Source organism: Polyodon spathula, chromosome 6 (assembly GCF_017654505.1).
Source record: "Polyodon spathula isolate WHYD16114869_AA chromosome 6, ASM1765450v1, whole genome shotgun sequence".
NCBI lineage: Eukaryota > Metazoa > Chordata > Actinopteri > Acipenseriformes > Polyodontidae > Polyodon > Polyodon spathula.
This window is the reverse complement of record NC_054539.1, coordinates 29,491,627-29,511,501: the sequence shown is the minus strand read 5'-3', so window position 1 is coordinate 29,511,501 and position 19,875 is coordinate 29,491,627. Positions and strand designations below refer to the sequence as shown.

General features: G+C 38.4%; 1 protein-coding gene across 2 annotated transcripts in view; it reads right to left on the bottom strand.

Moving 5' to 3' along the window:
- spata17 (spermatogenesis associated 17) overlaps window positions 1-19,875 on the bottom strand; it is a 137,496-nt gene that overhangs the window by 85,735 nt on the left and 31,886 nt on the right. For both annotated transcript variants that reach the window (XM_041251573.1, XM_041251574.1), the window contains exon 6: window positions 9,063-9,186. In XM_041251573.1, the coding sequence (XP_041107507.1) occupies window positions 9,063-9,186 (124 nt within the window). The remainder of the gene's footprint in view (window positions 1-9,062; window positions 9,187-19,875) is intronic.

Sequence of the window (19,875 nt, the reverse complement as noted above, 5' to 3'; positions counted from 1 at the left end):
TTGAAGTCTCCACTAATGGGAACTGAGCCAAACCCAGCTTCTCCGCATCATGCACCCTATACAGGTTGTCCATCGACCAGGAAACAGCTGGAGCTGTAGCCAGGTGACCCCAGGTTGACTGGATTTCAAAAAGAAAGTCCGGGTACACTGGGGATGGATGAACACAGGAGAGGTGGTAGGCTCATCATAAAAGATGGACTGCTTTGTATCACTTTTTGTAGGCCAGGGCACCTGCAAAACTGCAGTGACCCTTTTAATCAACGGCAGAAGCTCTCCTGACAGGGACAGCTTAACTGTAGAGGATGTGCTGTCTGACTCCATGTCCTCAGATGGGAACGCCAGTTCCGGTTTGCCCACTTCGTTCAAGGTGGTGATGGACAGCATGTCACCTTGCCAATCTGCTCTTGTAGCTCCTTGTGGCTCCAAGGGGACAGATGGGGCAGGAGGTGCCCAATGTTCATGCAGCAGCTCTGCAAGAACGATTCCTTATGAGAAACAGTTGCCCAGAGCTTCTCCAAGTGCGCCAAGTCTGTTGACCGCTTTGAATAGCGACTCTTTTTCTTCCTCAGGGGACAAGGAGAGGCAGAGGAGGATGAAGACTGTGATGATGGCGTCCTGCGTAGGCTATTTCCCCAGACACGTTGTCGATCTCCCTTGGCACAGAGCCATGGGGTGAGGACGCAGCCACCTCTGTACCAGAGGGTGCTGGGGGAAGAGGGCTGTGCAGGTGTAAGAGACATAGAGCACTCTGTAGCGCTAAGGGAGATGCTTCTCTATAGCATGCGCTTGGAAAAAGCTGCACAAAACCTGCAGAAACTATGGTTTTCTTGTGCCTCTTTGGCATGCTCTGGACCCAGTCAGGAACAGCGTCTGCTGTGCTTGTATTCAACAGGCAGACTGGCCTTGCATAAGTCACATGCGAGCTTCATGCGGGGAACAAGGCCACTGTGGGTTGTAACAAACAACAGGCTGTGTGCACAACATATGCGTAATTTGTTAAAACTAATACATGTTAATTCAAAGTTAATTCAATACTGTGACTAGGATGGCTGGTGGTGACGTCAAACCCGGAAGAGAATGGACACACAGTCAGTACTGCAGGGTATGATAGCGCTGATGGTTTGAACAAAACAGGAACAAAACATTAAACACAAACAAAACGGTGCGGTGGCCAAAACAAACTGAGACAAAATCAAACAAGCATCGTGCTGGTGTAAAAAAAAATAGCAATTGTTATTTATCTAGACTTGATCAGCCAAAGCTGTAGGTTTTTATAGATGTGATCAACCTGGAGACGGTCACATTCTGCACAAGTTCAGTGTGGATGTGTAAGTTTAACCCCATCCATGCTGCAAAACAATTAACAATAAAATAACATGTTGGATCACTGGGCACTTCCTTTTATGTGATGTGACTGCTCTATTAAGGAGCAGCCACATTCTCACTTGTTTTTGGCAGAGACAGGAATAAAAACACCACAATATTTACAAGCAGAGCTCTAGCTGTGCCACAAATACATTCAAATAATAATAATACAAAACTATACAATACATACAGGGGCGGGTGTACCCTGTCATAAATACACAAAATAAAACAAGTCCCCTTATGTCCTCGGGGGCAGACCATCACAGGCTCGTCCAAGCAGTTTTGGTATAGAATATTTGGTTTTCGGGGTCTTTAGGAGGTAAACACCCATTAGGTAGTGGTTACATTTCGAACTTGAAGGGAACCACGTAGGAATCTAACTTTTGTAAATGGTTAATTTGATCTCATTATCATTCCTTTTCTTTACAATCTTATCCAATGCTTGGGGACTATAATTTATTTTTTCGGTTCCCAACGTTGTTACAGCTTTAAAGACCATCATCTAAACAGCTGCTTGGGACTCTTATTTCCAGTGGCAATTTTCTGAAATGACACCAGGACTTGGGGGAAATCTGTGCTAACTGTTAAAAAAACTATAACCCAGTACTTTGCAGTAACTGTCATGCTAACAGTGAACTCAATAAAGCGATTGAAATCTCATGAGGGGATTCTGCTAATAGCTTCCCCCTGACCTTCTTGCAACAGGTCTCATCACAGATTGGTGGTCCAATACTTACCTGGGAACATGGCAAACGAGCTGTGAAAACACTGGTATATTTTGTTTTCTTTTAAATGCAAGAATCAGAGTGGTCTTTTAGCTAGTATGTTACACAATGCATTTTTTTTTTCACCAGCCTGTGACTTCTATTCCCTTGTCAAAACAAGCCATGCATGACCTGGAATATTAATTGCACAAGGTCAGGCACACTGGCAAATGCACCGTTTGTTTGCCAGTCATCCTTAGCATAACATTAATATTTTGAACCATCCTGCATAGACATTCATCCATCATCTGGCTTCCTCCCCAAGTCTTTTTTTTTTATAATTAGGCCTGCAAGGAACAACATAAAAATGAAAGACTGTTTATATATATATATATATATATATATATATATATATATATATATATATATATATATATATATATATATATATATATATATATATCATGAAGGAGATCAGTGAGTAAAGTACAATTTGTGTTTCATTTTTATTTACTCTTTTAGTTGGCTAATTAAGTTAAACAGAGTGCTGTTCTTGCTTTGTTCTTTGACTAGCACTTTTCTTACTATATTTATATTGGGTTGACCTGTTGAAATTACTGTATTTAAAGAATACCCAGAAAATATCGATGTTGTCTTGAAGTGAATAATAGACTTATCACAGTAATTACTGCACATAAGCACACATTACAAAGATACTGCACTATACCACAACATTCTATATACTATAGGAAGTAACATCCATTCAATGTCAGCTGTAAAATCAAAATTAGAGCTATCAGTATGATGATGACCATAATATATATCAACAGTATTACGGAATAGTATAGAATAAGATTTAGCAATTAAATATTTATTGACAATCCGAATGCAGGATTTATGGATGGACGGACATAAAACCTATATCCCTGAATTTGATCATTTTCAAAATCTGTTACTACCAAGTTGCATGACAATCAGATAAGTGGTTATCCAGATACAGCATATATAGACAGACAGACAGACCCATATTCCCAGGATCAAATATTCTCAAGAATTTATGATAAATGGTTAATACCAGATTTCATGACAACTGGATAAGCGGTTCTCCAGATCTATGCAAAAATGTGTGAAGTGAGACATACAGTATGTATAATGCTGCAGCTAGACTCCAAACATACTAATTTTAGAATCTAAGTAACTCCAAATTAATGTATTATTTCTGGTTATTGGGTGTGTTTTTCCATTACGAAAAAAAGTGTAACTAACGACACTGCCCAAACAGTGCTTTTACTGTGCTTGAGACATTGTTATTTGGTACTTTAAAAGCCTCAGACCTAAAAGCTTTGCCATATTTAAACTGCTATCCAATAGGTAGCCCATCAAACACAATGTATATAATGTAAGTCCATGAGGTGTATGAAAAGTAACCTGAATGTGATTTTTTTGTACTATACTGAGATTTCTCCTGTTGCAGGATAAACATAAAGACATAAATAAATAAATGATAAAGGTACCAAAACTGGCACAATGAAAAACAAATATAGGGGGGTCAACTAATACACAAGCAAACATATGAACGGATCTATAATTTATAGTAAAAGCATATATTTACTGATTGTGATGAGCGGCAACAGCATGAATGCTATGGAGGGACATAATAATAATAATAATAATAATAATAATAATAATAATAATAATAATGTTACCTTTTCTATTGTGTGACCCTGCAGCATAGTGCTTCTATGGGAAGCAGCAGCACCTGTATTGTTGTGGGGAAATCCTTGTTGCCCTCGTTGTCAGAGCAAATGCTTCTAATTTCTCTCAAATCAAAATGCAAACATCTCAAGATTTAGCAAAAATGTGTAATTTTAGTAAAAAAATAAATCCCAGGTTTGTTTACATCCAGGAGCTGTCACATAAGGAAGTGGGGGTGAGGCTTGTATTCTAAAATAATACTATTGTATGCTTGGATTGTAAAAATAATACTATTGTATGCAGGATGGCTTGGGTGATGTCAGACCCAGAAGACAGTGGACATAGACAACAGACTGGGGTAATGGAAGCGCTGTTGCGCAAGTTTACAAATAAAAGATTTAAACATAAAACAAGAGACTCAAAATAAATGGCATGTGGGCCAAAATAAACAAACACAGAACACAAACAGCAACAAGTAGTATGCATACGTAGCAATTGTTAAATCCTGTAGTAATAGTTTTCACAGCTCACGCTTCGTTCCACCTGTACACACTCCTCCCGTGCAGCCAATGCTGCAGGTCTTTTATATTATGGCCCAGGGATCAACTGGCTCTTAATTATTTTCTAAAACCCCTCAGTCATAGTTTGCATGAGTTTAATACATCTGCATGAGAATCTAATTAAATAAATACTAGCCAAAAGTCACACAGTATCACAAGTAAAATACAAAAATACAAATAACAGTAATGACGGACAGCTTTTCGTCCACCCTGCATTTTAAATAATAATAATACTAAATAATACAAAACATGCACAGGGACGGGGAGTACCCCGTCACAAGGCTATGCAAAAAAAAACATGTGCTGAATTATAATGTGTGTCAAAATGACACATCTGGCCGTTCTAGGTAGAAGTACTTAGAAATTGTTATTTTTGCAAATCTGCCTCTCAAACAACATCAGAATATCTAAAACATGTATCAAGTGGAAAAAAAATGAATACCCAAATCTCGCCCTCACAATGGAAGGGTTGACTTTTACATGAGGTCAACTTTTACTCATGGAAATATGGTAACCTGGATAAGTGTGCAGATTGGCAGAGCAACGTTTCAAAGGAGTGTTGAGCGCGCTAGGTGAGAGAAACAGATAAAGGCTGAAGTTAAAATAGATAGGGCAAGCACAAAGGGTGGGAGGAGTATTAGAGTAGGAGGCAAGATCATTTGACAGAAAGAGATATGAAGACCAGTTTTTTTCTCCAGAGCAAAATTTGGACAAAGGTAATGTTACAAAACAAGAATGAAATAACTAATAATGTTAATTTAATTGCTTCTAAAGTCCACACACGTGTTTTTAGTACCATTAACATTTTGTTTTTCCTCTAAGAAAATATGGTGCAATTTTTGATGGAGCTATGAGGTTGCATTTTTATAAAAATGCTGCCTTCTCAATAGAAATGCAAGGCTTGCTGGCCTTTTTATAATTTGACACAATCCTGTCAGCTTCCAGCCAACTGCCGCTGATGTTTCTTGACTAGTGATCATAAACTTTCAGTACATGCCCCTGCTGTGTGAATCTGCTATAACTACAACAAGAACAAGCAATAGAGAGGGAGAGGGAGAAAATGGAATAGGCAAGAGCAATGTAATGACTTTAAAGGCATGAAGGAGAGCAGCAAATGAAATATTTGCTGGAGATGGGACTGCTGAATCAACACTGACCAGCGTACTTCATCATAATTATCAGGACATACTACTGCCAGGGGATTTATAAAAATCCCACTCAGCAAATAATTGCCCTGCTGTTAGAAGATAGTCGGAGTGTTAACATGCTGTCACAGTCCAGCGTTTAGTAAGATATTCTACATTCAATTACTCTCACTGAGTACTAAAAGGAAACATGATCATTTGTCAGCTACTGCGGTTATGCTTCAGAACAAACTTCTTTCAACAGCCTTGCTTACCTTTCAAGCTAATTCCACAGCTTCGACAGGCTCTACGCTCTAATTCTCTCCAGCCCTTTAGACATAACTTGTGGACATTTTAAAGTCATTAAGTGTTGGCTGTTACTCTAATTCTACTGAACGTGTGAATATTTGTACTACTGTCTTGCTTATTTGTGCTATTGTCTTTGCTTTTTTTAAAACTATTTATAATACACCAAACATCAATGTACTTGGTTATCAAGGGAATCCGCCAAAGTTCCTAGCTGTGCTGGTATGGTGACATCAGCACAGGTTGGGACACTTGTTAGCCAATGAGGTTGCTCTGATTCCTGACATTTTACAACTGGTAGTACAGTGATTGAGAAGAAGTGGTCATTTTGAACAGTTACAGTGTAGGTAGGCTTGATCACAGACTTTTTTACTGACAGAAATGCTAACAGAATAAAGTCTTGAGTATGGAAATCCCAAAGCTTATGAATGAGTAGGAAAAGGCTAAAGGACAGATATTCAAAACAGATGCAAGTTGTTAACTAATAACTTTTGTGTTTCAAAGTACAATTTAGGGCCTCATTTACTAAACAACGGAAATGTGATTTGCATGCAGTAAGTCCATTTACTGCATGCTTTGTACACCTGTTGTATTCACTAACCAGTAACAGGCAACCTAGTGCGTGGAAAAAAGTAAGTGGAAAAAAATACCGCGTTCGAGTCTTTTAAATATAATGAATAATGTTAATGGATGGAAATGCATGCAAATTACTTCAAAAATACTGCGAGGGAGGGATTTGATATGCAAACCATATTCACTTAAGGGTGCTAACTTTACTAGGTGCCTCAGCGTGTGTTACAACCAGATTTTTTGAAACCAGGTGGTGTCACAGGATCAACAGGACAGCTACACAAGAGCAAGAAGAGGAGTCAGGGAGAGAGTATTTGGACCAGGCAGATGTTACTAGGACTGTGTGAGGAGGGGGTAGTAACTAGATACACATTGAGCACAGATCATAATAGCCTTAGTGTAGGGCCCCGGAAAATTCATGATATCACGGATTTCACAGAAATCGTGTATTTGACTGCCTACCTTGAAAAATATGCATTTTATTTTCCTTACAATATTTTACATTACTCTTCACCTCTCATCACTTTTATCAAATAGAAGCAGTGCTACAGTAGCTGTACATGGTCCAGCGTCAATGTCATTCATTTGGTTACTACGGCAATGGTGTCAAACAAATACTGGCTTCATGATTGCTGAATTCTTGTATTAGTTTGCAATGTGTGATTAACATAAAAAATGCAGACAGCTGACAAAAAAAAAAAAAAAGCAAAATTCATTACAACAGGGGATCTTGTTCAGAGCTGTGAAAAGGGGGTGTTGCATGCAGATGGTGGGATTTTGTTTTGCTCAACTTGTAATGTGTCTTTGGATCATCTAAGAATAGGTACTATTGACAAGCATCCTGACAGCGCAGTACACAAAAACAAGAAAATCAAACTTGAAGTTCAGGCTAAACAATTACAGAACACAGGTCACAATCACAGGATTGTTTAAAAAGAGCACAGAAAGTGGAGAAACACGTAATGTCTACATGTTTGAATTAGTGGAAGCCTTTAGTGCAGCGAATATACCGCGACTGGTCAATGAAATATTAATTAAATAAAGTTTTTTTTAATGAAATCCCGAATTGTGGAACTGTGCCCAGTGGCACACTTAGACAGAGTATCTCTTTAAAGTGTATGCTGCACATGAAGAATATTTAAAACGGCAAAATCAATGATTCTGAGTCTGTTTGTGTTGTATGCGACGACGCCACTGGTGATCAAGGCAACTGTGTTTTGTACATTATTATCATCCCACAGAGCTTTACAACTGCTAATTCAGAGGCGCTTACTACTTACTCAGTGGATACACTGCATCTTGACTCGTTAACCACATAACAGTAGTAGGTCAGGCTATCATTAAGATGCTTGTGAAGAATAGCATTCATTTCAACTGTGTGTCTGTCTTTGTAATAATAGACAATGTAACACAATAAACTGCAGGAACAATAATACACAGTAGTGCAGTTTAACACCATACTGCAATAACAGAATCACTTAAAAAAAGTTCTATCTTAGTGAAGAATGAGCAATATGTTAAATCCTTGCTCTCAATTGTAAAACAGTATTTACAGTTATGTTTCATGTTCATGAATTTTTTTTAACTGTTATTGAAGATTGCATTATACATGTTTGATAATTAAAGATGTTTTTATAGACAAAGTATAAGAGGTATTTTGAGACATTAACATTATGTCTTGTCCATTAAACTGCTTTAAAAAATCATAATGACACAACTCTCGGAATTCCAGTCAATTCCAAAGTCAATTTAAAACGGTGGCACCACATTAAGGGATTCAATTTATTAACCTCCTGTCTCTTTTCAATGAAAAAAAATGGACTAAATAAAGTTTGGTCTTGAATAGAAAACAAATATAACTTTTTGCCCTTGTATATTAAACATAGAGCAGTATATAATAAAATTATAGGACTGTGAGAGTCTCTGCATGGGTTGTATTGAAACTAGTAGCATTCACTTCTACTTATACAATATTCCCTCATTCACAAAAGTTTGCCATCCTATTACAGGTAGTAAAATGATCTGCTTTATTCTCTGATTCTCATTGCTCATTTGTGGGAGTATAGGCTGCATATTTTAAGGAGATAAAGAATAAAAGAAAATAAGCAATTTTAAGATTATAAAACCGGTAGTAGAATGAAATATAAATACCTTTAAAAAAAATCTAGTTGATTGTTTTTTGGTTTTTTTTTTTAATCGACTTAAATGCTTATACCTTGCATGGGATTAAGCATCCGTTGAAGCTACTGTACTTTGTCCCACTAATGCAAACTTCCACCACTCAATACCAGCATGTTACAGCCAGCCTCCAGTTATAACATATTTCAGGAAGCAGCAGTACAATTAAAAATAAATTTAACATTATTAGCTAATATTATTTAAATATTTGGATCATTTGAAATACATTGTTTGGCAATGCCTCATACTCCTTGACAGCTGCACAACGAGAAGGCACTCAATGCAAGTTTTTAAAGCAAGGTTATGTTCTTTGTGTTGATCAAATTGCTGACTTAGTCTCTTTCTACCAGCAGTGCCGATGCTGCCTCTATGAAGACTGTCAGCGGGGGTATTCATGGTGTTTGCTTTCGCCTAAAGCACTAAATTGAACTCAAAGTAGTGTCTTTGTGATATCATTTCAACAAGTCATGTCCCATTCAGCCCGCTAGTTTGTCTCTGTCAGGCTCGGGGGAGGGGGTGCCCAGGCAGCAGGCACAGCTGTCAGGGACAGGTATACCAACCTGCTCAGTGCTGACGAGGTAATGCATCTTTCGAGCTAGGTAATCCTTTTTCCTCTCTCCACTTTCCAGTGCTGTTTTCTCCCGCTCTCTCGATTTTATCACTGCAAACTCCTCCAACTCCCTTCTGCAGTAAAAACAATGATATTATTGCAGTTGCATAAAACACACAAACATAATGTTACATTAAAGGTCTTATTTTCAGTTGGAAATATACAGTAAGATGTCAATAGCACACTACAGGTAGCTAATAAATGAAAATATATACTTTTTTATATTTGGGTGTGTGATTTTGTAAAGCGCAAATAATAATTTATTTAAAAAGAAAACATTCACACAACAAGTTTGAAGAAATGGATAAATATTTATCTACTATAATGTCTAGCCTACATAAAATCAAAGTGCACCATGTATGATAGGTGATCAATTAACTAAAAAAAGAATCAGAATCAAATAATAAATACAAATAAAATCTAGCATGTCTAGCTAATAATCATGATGTAAATACTACTATGACTACGACTACTACTACTACTACGACTAATAATAATAATAATGATAATAATAATACATGGATGAAGGCTATTTTTGCATCCTAAGCCATTCGAAAAAAGGTATATACCACAGTAGTGACGTCAAAAAGTGATAATTCGTCTAGAGGAAAAAATACATGTACATTGACCCATTCGACTCATCGAGACCATCACTTTTAATTCAAACACAAAATGTCTCATTTTCAATCACTCGACAACACCCACAGTACAGAAATGTTCACTAATGATCAACAAAATTAGAATACGCTAAAAAAAAAAAAAAAAAAATGATGTAAAGCTGGTACATTCATATCTCAGAGAAACTGGACAGGAACAAGAAATTAAAATCATCCAAATAAAGGTGAAGCACTAACAGATAACAACATAGAATGTCTGTACAGCACTGAAGCATTATGTTTAAAAAAAAACAAAAAAAACAACTGTACTGCTGAACCTTCAGTCTCGTAATTTACATATATGGCCAAACGTTTCACTTAGTAGAATATTATGATGCAGACCTAATTCAAATCAAAAACTATATGAACATAATTTTTATATTTTATATAACATCATAAAATCAAAGAAACTACTAAATGATATTGCAAAAGTCTATTCTAAATGTCACAGTTAGATTTTGATATGTCACAATTTTTGGAAAACTACAAAGCGATATGTAATTCAATATGTTAACGTAACATTATTAATTCCATAGGGTCTGATGCAAACCGGTATTGTCCCACGCTGATCTGTCCAACACCATATGAAAGCAATGCCAGCAATACAGGCAGCAAAATGTCTTGAATGCCTGTTCCAGGCTTTAGAGCAGTGGTGCACAACTCGGTCCTGGGGGGCCGGTATCCTTGTAGGTTTTTATTCCAACTCTACCCTAAAGACCTTATTAGAAGCTTAAGTGGTCCAATTAACCAGTTTAGGTTATGGTTAGAACAAAAACCAGGCGAGACACTGGCCTTAAATGACCTGAGTTGTGCACCACTGCACTAAAGCCCAGAACAGGCATTCAGGACATTTTGCTACCTGTACTGCTTTAGAGAGAAGGCCTGACCACCAGCCTTGACAGACAGACACGTTAAAACATATGGTCGAGCTGTGGATCTTTCTAAAATAATAATAATATCGTAAAAGTAATCTAGCCAGACAGGAGAGAAGGAAATAGACTGCTCCATCCATCCCTTCAGAATAGTTTTCTTGGCTGCTGTCATCCCTGCCAGGAAAAGCTTCCTGGAGTGTGATGTCAACATCAACCGGGAATCATCAGCCAGCAGGAGTACCTCAGAGAGAGGGGCACCGCCACACCCAGTAGAGAGCCCATAATAGTCACAACAAACTGCCAAAAGGTAACAATTTTTGGACACTCCCAGAACATATGCAAGTAAGTGCCCATCACTCCCAAGGCACAAGCCTGGCACATAGGATCTGCAGCAATTTTCCATCTGTGAACCAATTTAAAATGAATAAGCTGATGGGAGAGATTATTTTCCCAGACAGTTTCCCAGTGAGGGGTGACAGCAACCTTGCTTAACTGTCTATCCCAAATGAACATAATTAAAAGGGTCTTGAAATTGTAAGCTACAAGTTTATTATACATATATGATACAAGTCCTGAGCTAGGAGAGCTGCAGAAAATATCTACCAAAGGATGAGGACGCAAAGGAGCATCCCAGGGAACCCCATAAGCACGGAGGGATGAATAAAGTCTGAGGTATAAAAAGAAAGAGAAGCCTGGAAGAGAATATTCTTTTTGTAAATCCTGAAAAGAGCGGAGGCCGGTGTCATTAAAGATATCACACAATATATGCACATTGCGTGTAGACCAAGAAGAGTAAACAAAGGGGTGTGGGCCTGTTAATAGGTGAACATTATGCCAAATAGGAGACAGTGTATGCAGTCCAGCAGGTGTATGAAAAAATAAATTAACCTTATTCCAAATTTGGAATTTCCAAGTATTGGTAAAGATAGTACCCGTGCGAATCGAAACAAATTTGTGCTTTAACCCAGAAAAAAGGAGATCCTGCAAATGATGCGGCTTAACTAAATTATCTTCAATGGGATGCCAAGAAGCTGGAGTTTCTGGATGTGACCACATCTTCAAAGCTGGAAAGCCCAATAATAAAATAGAAAATTTGGTAAGGTGAGACCCCCAGGGGATTTGGGGTGCTGCTAAGTGGTTAAGCGGATTCTGGATTTTTTATTGTTAAATTTGGAGCACAACGAATTAACCTCCGCAATAAATTTGGGAAGAAGTGACAGAGGCAGCATAGAGAACAAAAAAGTAATATGTGGCAGCACATTTATTTTAATTACAGATATTCTACTATGAAGAGTAATCTGAAGCGGTAACCATCTATTCAAAACTGACTGTATTTTAGATAACATGCTACCATAGTTTTCTTTCTTGATTAATGACAAAGTTTTGTAAATTTTAATGCCCAGATATGTAAATCTATCTTCACGTGTAAGTGTGGGTGCCAGAGTTATAAGTAATGGATCTGTAGCTGATAAATTTAAAGGGAGTACAACAGATTTGGACCAGTTAATTTTGTAACCGGAAAAATAATTTAAAAAATAAACAACTGTAATGCATTAGGGAGGGAATTAGACATATCTGCAAAATATAACAGTAAAATATCTGCAAAATAAAACAATAAAATATATCTGCATATGAGTAATCACTGTGCTTTGCCTGACCGCTTGTGCCAGAGTTTCCAGCAAGATGGCAAATAGAAGAGGGTAAGAGGACAACCTTGTCTGGTTCCTCTTGTCAGTGGAAACTAAGCAGACATCACAGATCCAGTTAATACACTACCAGTTAGAGCGCTATACAACGTACGAATCATATTGATGAAGGGAGCACCAAAGCCAAAGCAACGTAATACAGCCCACAAATAATCCCATTCCACTCTGTCAAAGGCTTTCTCAGCATCTAGTGACAGAACAGTAGAGTGCAAGGGAGATTCTCCAGCCAGATCTAAAACATGAAGCAAAAGGCACAAATTATCTGAAGCAAATCTACCTTTCATAAACCACATCTGATCATGGTGAACCAAGGCGTGAATACATGATTAAAGCCGTCGGACTTAGCGTACACCTTTATATCTGCATTCAGGAGGGACAGGGGGCGATAGCTAGAACATTCTAAAAGGATCCTCCCCCTTTTTCAAAAGAAGAGAGATCAACACTAATTTCTGGTCTCTATGAAAAGATCCAACCTCTAGTGAATGATTAATGGACTTTAAAATGAGGGGGCCAGCCTGTTTCCATAATAATAACAAAAGTTCTGGTGGAAAGCCATCTAAATTTATTCACAGCACGTACCGCATCCTCAAGTTCCTGTAATGTAAGAGGCATGTCTAACATTGAGTTTTGCACAAGAGACAGCGTGGCTAATTCCAGGGTGCTCAAAAAATCTTCAGCAATACCGATATCTACTGTTCCCTCAGCTGTGTAAAGTGGAGAGTAAAATAACTTTAAGGTGTCGTTTACTTGCAACGGCTGTGAAACCACCCCTCCCACTGCATCTCTGATCGCATCTATAGATGCAAACTGTTCTGCTTGCTTTAAGCGCAAAGCTAGTAATCGACTTGGTCGTTCAGCATGTTCATAATAAAGCTGCCTTGATTTTTGCAAAAGGAATTCTGCTTTATTTCTAGACAGCCTTTTATGTCTGGCTTTCAAAGCATAGAAACGATCCATCCTAGAGTCACAAAAGTTAAGCTTTTGTTCTGATTCAAGTTGTCTCACATCTTCCTCTAACCTAGTGATTTGCTGTAATCTGGATTTATTTAAATGCGAAGCACATGAAATTGTACAACTACTAATGTGGCATTTTGTTACTTCCCAAGCAGTATGGTGGGTCACATCTGGGGTTACAATCAGCACCATGAATTCTTCAAGAGTCTCTGTTAAATACTTAATAAAAGCTTTGTCCTGCAGCAAGAAGGTATTAAACCTCCAACGCTTAGCTTTTTTTTTTATTTCTGGAGTGAAATTAAAAGTATATGATACTGGGGCATGATCCGAATTTACTATATTTTGAATTTCTGTAGATTGCTCATACCATAACATGTTACGAGACAATAGAATAACATTGATTCTACTATAAATTTTGTATCTATCCAAAAAAAAAAAAAAAAAAAAAACAAAAAAAAAAACGTATAATCACGTGCAGAGGGGTTATGAATCCGCAAGGGATCACAAACAGATAAATCTTTAGTAAATTCCTTTAATACTTGAGTAGTTTTATGAGACTGCGTTGGTGAACAGTGTGATGTGTCTCCTGCCAATATAACAGGAATATTTGTCAATGATGCCAATGTACATTTCACTTGATCAAAAAACTGCGTTAAAAATATTAGGTGCATAAAGAACAGCAACACAGACCTCTTATATATTTCTTAATTTTAAGATTAATTTGTTTCCTGGTAAGAATAAGAACACCCCTATGTGCCACCACCTTGTAATGTTTATTTTGAAATCGAGTAACATCACCTGAAAGCAAATGAGATTCCTCTATGCACGCAATGTCAGTTTTTTTCCTTAGAAGATAATCTAAGCATTGCAGGGTGATTGGCCCCACGCAAATTCCGGGAACTAATAACCACACTACCCATGGTCAAAGAAAGGAATATAGATCCGAAACAGAATAAGATAGAGACATAGAAAAAATAAATAGAATATGGAGAATTATCACTGGCTCGGCACTCATGAGGTAGTAACATACTGTAGTATAACAACATGGCACTGACAGGTTGTGACGGAGAGCGAATGAATCCGAATCAACAGTCTCCCTCTCGACCGGTGAGGGCACTGTACAACAGGAGCTGCGGGCTTCCTACTGAATGGTTGGGCAGTTCATCCCAGGGACAGTCGGGAGCCGGCCATTCAGGAAGAGGGCGGCGTTACGGTACCTGGAGTCATCGCCCTAGTACGGTGAGCGAAGTTTCAGTCATGAATCGGAGGAGACGTAATTGAACTAGCTATCGGAGGGTGCGGGGCTTAGGGTACTTTAGGGGGACGTGACGCCATAATCGTCTCCTTTGTTGTGGTTAATGGGAGGAGGCAAGGACGGAATCTTGAATGAAGTGTGGGTTCATTGAGAAGTGTTGTGTTTGTTTTGCCAGACGGCTAATACGAAGCTGGAGCTGCAGCGAGAAGCCCGGACCTGAACGCGCATGAGCACCAGCACTCAGAGCACCGCACCTGCACCAGAGCACCCAGTTTGGAGACGTGTTTTCTGTGGTTATTATTTCGGGACTGCAACCCCTTTGTTTTGTAGCTGGTAATACCCATTGCTGGGTAGAACCAGCTTTATTATTTTGAGTCCAGTTTTTGCTGGCAATACCCATTGCTGGGTAGAGCCAGCTTTATTATTTGAAACCTGGTTTAAAGGGCATTAAAAGAAACCTGACCGGTAAACTTTGTGTTTGTCCTTTGTTGGAGCACCTCAAATCACCTATACACCGGAACACTACAAACCACTTTGCCACACAGGTACACAGCAAAACAAACCAAAAAGAAAATAAAATAGTCATATCCACCCCTCCTTGTCAACCTCAACTATAAAACGTAATTATTTGTATATATTGATGGTACCGTATACCATAACAGCAACAGGCAAAGTAGTCCATCGTCTCCTCCGAAGAGAACAGCAGGGCCTTGCACGTGAAATCCGCAGGCACCACAAAATCCTGGAAATGTTGGCCAAGGAAAGCAGCAACCTCATCCTGAGTGTTAAAGGACAAGTGTGTTCTGCCGTGATTATCCTTCAGAACAGTAGGGTATACTAAAAAGTTATCAACTCCATGGGAACAAAGCTTCGCCCTGACCTCTCCAAATGCCCTCCTCTTCAGTAGTAACAGTAGAATAATCCACATTGAAAGACAGTTTACGACCTTGACGATAACCGGGTCTGATTTTCGAGCAGCCTAAAGAATCCGTTGTCGGTCAGTGTAGTATAGGCACTGAAATATCAAAGTGCGGGCCCGACTGGACACACTGTTACCACTGGAGTAAATGCGATGCACTCTGTTTAGCTCCAGAGAGCGATGATCACCATTAGACTTCATTGCCGGAAACCAACGTGGAATTTCTTTTATATTATATTGTCCCAAAGGACATAACCATTACCTTTCAATAATGTGTTTAACACTTGATAAACATTAACTGCATATTTTCAGTTATTCTGTGCTGCATTAAAACTAAAAAGTAGAGAGCGGTGCACAAGCTGATGTGAATAGTCTAGACCAAGGGAGTCCAATACTGGTCCTTTTTGTTTTTCTTTCAACTGTACCCTACATTACCTAATTGGAGCAATTATGTGCTTATTAGAAGCTTAATTGGCCAAATTAATTAATTTAGGGTACAGTAAGAACAAATACCAGGAGGACACTTGCCCTCCAGGAACAGGATTGGACACCCCTGATCTAGGCAGAGCTTCAAATGAAACTGAGGAAGGAGGCAGTTCCACTGGACAACGTTGGTCACTGTCAGTCATTTTTTGATGTCTTTTTTTGGTCTTTTATTATTTGAGGCACACATATTCAAGTCAGTTTTCATCTTTTCTACCTCAAAGATGTTTTGTGAGTTGGCAGACACACTCGTGCCTACGTTGCACCAGGTTAAGCTGAAGATACTGACAACATGCCCCACATGTCATCCAGTTCCTATCCAGTTTTAAATAACTTTAGCATAACTGAGGCAGAAGTGTTAAAGGGACTAGGAGCTCTTAAAATAAACAAATCCCCTGGGCCGGATGAGATCCTCCCAGTAGTACTCAAAGAAATGAAAGAAGTAATTTACAAACCGCTAACCAAGATCATGCAGCAGTCTCTGGACACAGGGGTGGTACCGACAGACTGGAAAATTGCAAACGTAATACCGATCCACAAAAAGGGAAACAAAACTGAACCAGGTAACTACAGACCAGTAAGCCTGACTTCTATTATATGCAAACTTATGGAAACTATAATAAGATCCAAAATGGAAAATTACCTATATGGTAACAGGGTCCTGGGAGACAGTCAACATGGTTTTAGGAAAGGGAGATCGTGTTTAACTAACTTGCTTGATTTTTTTGAGGATGCAACATTGATAATGGATAATTGCAAAGCATATGACATGGTTTATTTAGATTTCCAGAAAGCTTTTGACAAAGTCCCGCACAAAAGATTAATTCTCAAACTGAACGCAGTTGGGATTCAAGGAAACACATGTACATGGATTAGGGAGTGGTTAACATTTAGAAAACAGAAAGTACTGATTAGAGGAAAAACCTCAGAATGGAGTGTGGTAACCAGCGGTGTACCACAGGGATCAGTATTAGGTTCTCTGCTATTCCTAATCTACATTAATGATTTAGATTCTGGTATAGTAAGCAAACTTGTTAAATTTGCAGACGACACAAAAGTAGGAGGAGTGGCAAACACTGTTGCAGCAGCAAAGGTCATTCAAAATGATCTAGACAAGATTCAGAACTGGGCAGACACATGGCAAATGACATTTAATAGAGAAAAGTGTAAGGTACTGCACGCAGGAAATAAAAAATGTACATTATAAATATCATATGGGAGATACTGAAATTGGAGAAGGAATCTATGAAAAAGACCTAGGAGTTTTTGTTGACTCAGAAATGTCTTCATCTAGACAATGTGGGGAAGCTATAAAAAAAGCTAACAAGATGCTCGGATACATTGTGAAAAGTGTTGAATTTAAATCAAGGGAAGTAATGTTAAAACTGTACAATGCACTAGTAAGACCTCATCTTGAATATTGTGTGCAGTTCTGGTCACCTCGCTATAAAAAAGATATTGCTGCTCTAGAAAGAGTGCAAAGAAGAGCGACCAGAATTATTCTGGGCTTAAAAGGTATGTCATATGCAGACAGGCTAAAAGAATTGAATCTGTTCAGTCTTGAACAAAGAAGACTACGTGGCGACCTAATTCAAGCATTCAAAATTCTAAAAGATATTGACAGTGTCGACCCAAGGGACTTTTTCAGCCTGAAAAAAGAAACAAGGACCAGGGGTCACAAATGGAGTTTAGACAAAGGGGCATTCAGAACAGAAAATAGGAGGCACTTTTTTACACAGAGAATTGTGAGGGTCTGGAATCAACTCCCCAGTAATGTCGTTGCAGCTGACACCCTGGGATCCTTCAAGAAGCTGCTTGATGAGATTTTGGGATCAATAAGCTACTAACAACCAAACGAGCAAGATGGGGCAAATGGCCTCCTCTCGTTTGTAAACTTTCTTATGTTCTTATGTTCTTAAGATCAAACCAGATCTTGCATACCAATCTGACCACGTGTCTGGTGAAAGTGCTTCAGATTTACAGGTCGGTATTATGGGGGTGGTGGTTGGCTTTGTTTCATGACTGTCAGTGATAGGAAGACATTATTGCCTGTCTTAAACTCGCTGTCAACAGAGATGTTAAAACTTCTACTGTTTTAGACAAAAAGGAAAGAAGAAATAGCTTTATTTTACAATGCTCCCAGGTTGTGGAATAAAGTGCCCTCTGATATAATAGATACTGAGTAAATTAGTATTTTTAAATCAAGATTAAAAACTAATTTTTTAGACTAGCCCGTTCATCCACGGCTCCCTGACGAGTTTTATCTCTTAATGCCTGTGGTGCACTATCACAAGGCTGACTGAGTGGTGACGTCAGACCCGGAACAATAACACAGGACAGACAGATGTGGAGTTTGGTGAAGCTGAGCTCTTGGTTGTGCTCAACATTTAATAAACAAAATAAAAGATTTAAACAGAAAAACAGCACACCAAAACAAGACACGGCACTTGAGGCCAAAATAAACAGACAAACAAAACGAACTAACACTAAATGAAACAGACACTAACAAACAACGGACGAACAGACAAACACGTGAGTGAAATCAATTATTTACTTTCTCTCCTATTCATACCCGTTCTCCAGTCACCGAACACACAAAACCCAGAGTGAGTGAAAACATGCTGCTGTTATGCAGCTGTACTTGATTGTTGATCAATCATTCAATTGGAGTCTCGTTACAACTGCACGTGAACTAATAAAAAGTGCAATTCCCTGTGCTCACATATTATTACATTTTACCTGCACATGAAGAGCTGTGCAATCCTCATGCCTAAACAGGGCTGGAGGTGTATCGTATTTTGAAAAGATTTTGCTAGGAGTAACACTGTCAAAGTAAACACATTTTAAAACAGTCTTCTGTTTGTGTAATATATTGTATTGCATACACGTCCAGTAAACGATAATTTGGTTTACACTACTAGTTTCTGCATTTTATTTATTAATTCTAGTCACATGTAGTGACACCTCATTTATCCACGGATTTCACACATCCATGGGCCTATGTCCCCCCAAGCACACTGATAAATGGAGTTCCACTGTATACATTTCAGGTAGACTAACTGTCATCACTGTTAAAGTTGGTGCTGTACGAGTTCTCTGGAGTCTCATCTCCAAATATATTAAAGAAAACATATCGTCAACATGACTCAGATGTTATTTGTTTTTGTCAGCAATAGGTTCTGTAACATTAGACAGCAAACAATAGGAAAGAATGGCACGTTTTTTAAAATGTAAAGTTGAGGATCTTGATCCAGATGGAGGAGCAGGTAAAGCCAGGCAATTAAAGGTTCTGATATAATTGGTTCTGACGAACATCGGCGACCACAATGTGTTGTTTGTGCAGATGTTCTTGCCAATTGCAGAATGAAACCAAACAAACTAAAAATAACCCATCTGAAGACCAAACATACTGCCCTCAAAGTTAAGCCACAACATTTTTGGGAATGAAAACTCTTTCAAATCAAAGGACAGAGGAGGTTAATTGAAGTAAGCAACACTTCACCTGCCAAAGCATCGTATGCTTTCTTATTCCAAATAGCAAGTAGTGAAAGAAATTAATATGATTGGTGAAGATCTTGTGCTGCCAGTAGTGATTAATATGGCATCAATAGTATATGGAAGGAAAGTTAAATCTCATTCCAGAGTACTGACAGCATGTTGTAAAAAGCCAAGCACTCATATCTGCTGTTAAGCTTATATATTTATTATTATAACATCATTATGAAAAAACAAGTACTGACAGCACCAATGCAGCCCAAATAATGGTTTATGTTTGATACATCAGCTCATCTGATATTAAAGAGGGCTTTTTATTTTGCCGCTCTGCCCCAATGGGAACTACTACTGTGGAGCTGTTCAAAATTTTATACAGGTACATGGCGGATAAAAACAGTGAGTGGAATTGTTGTGTTGGGATTT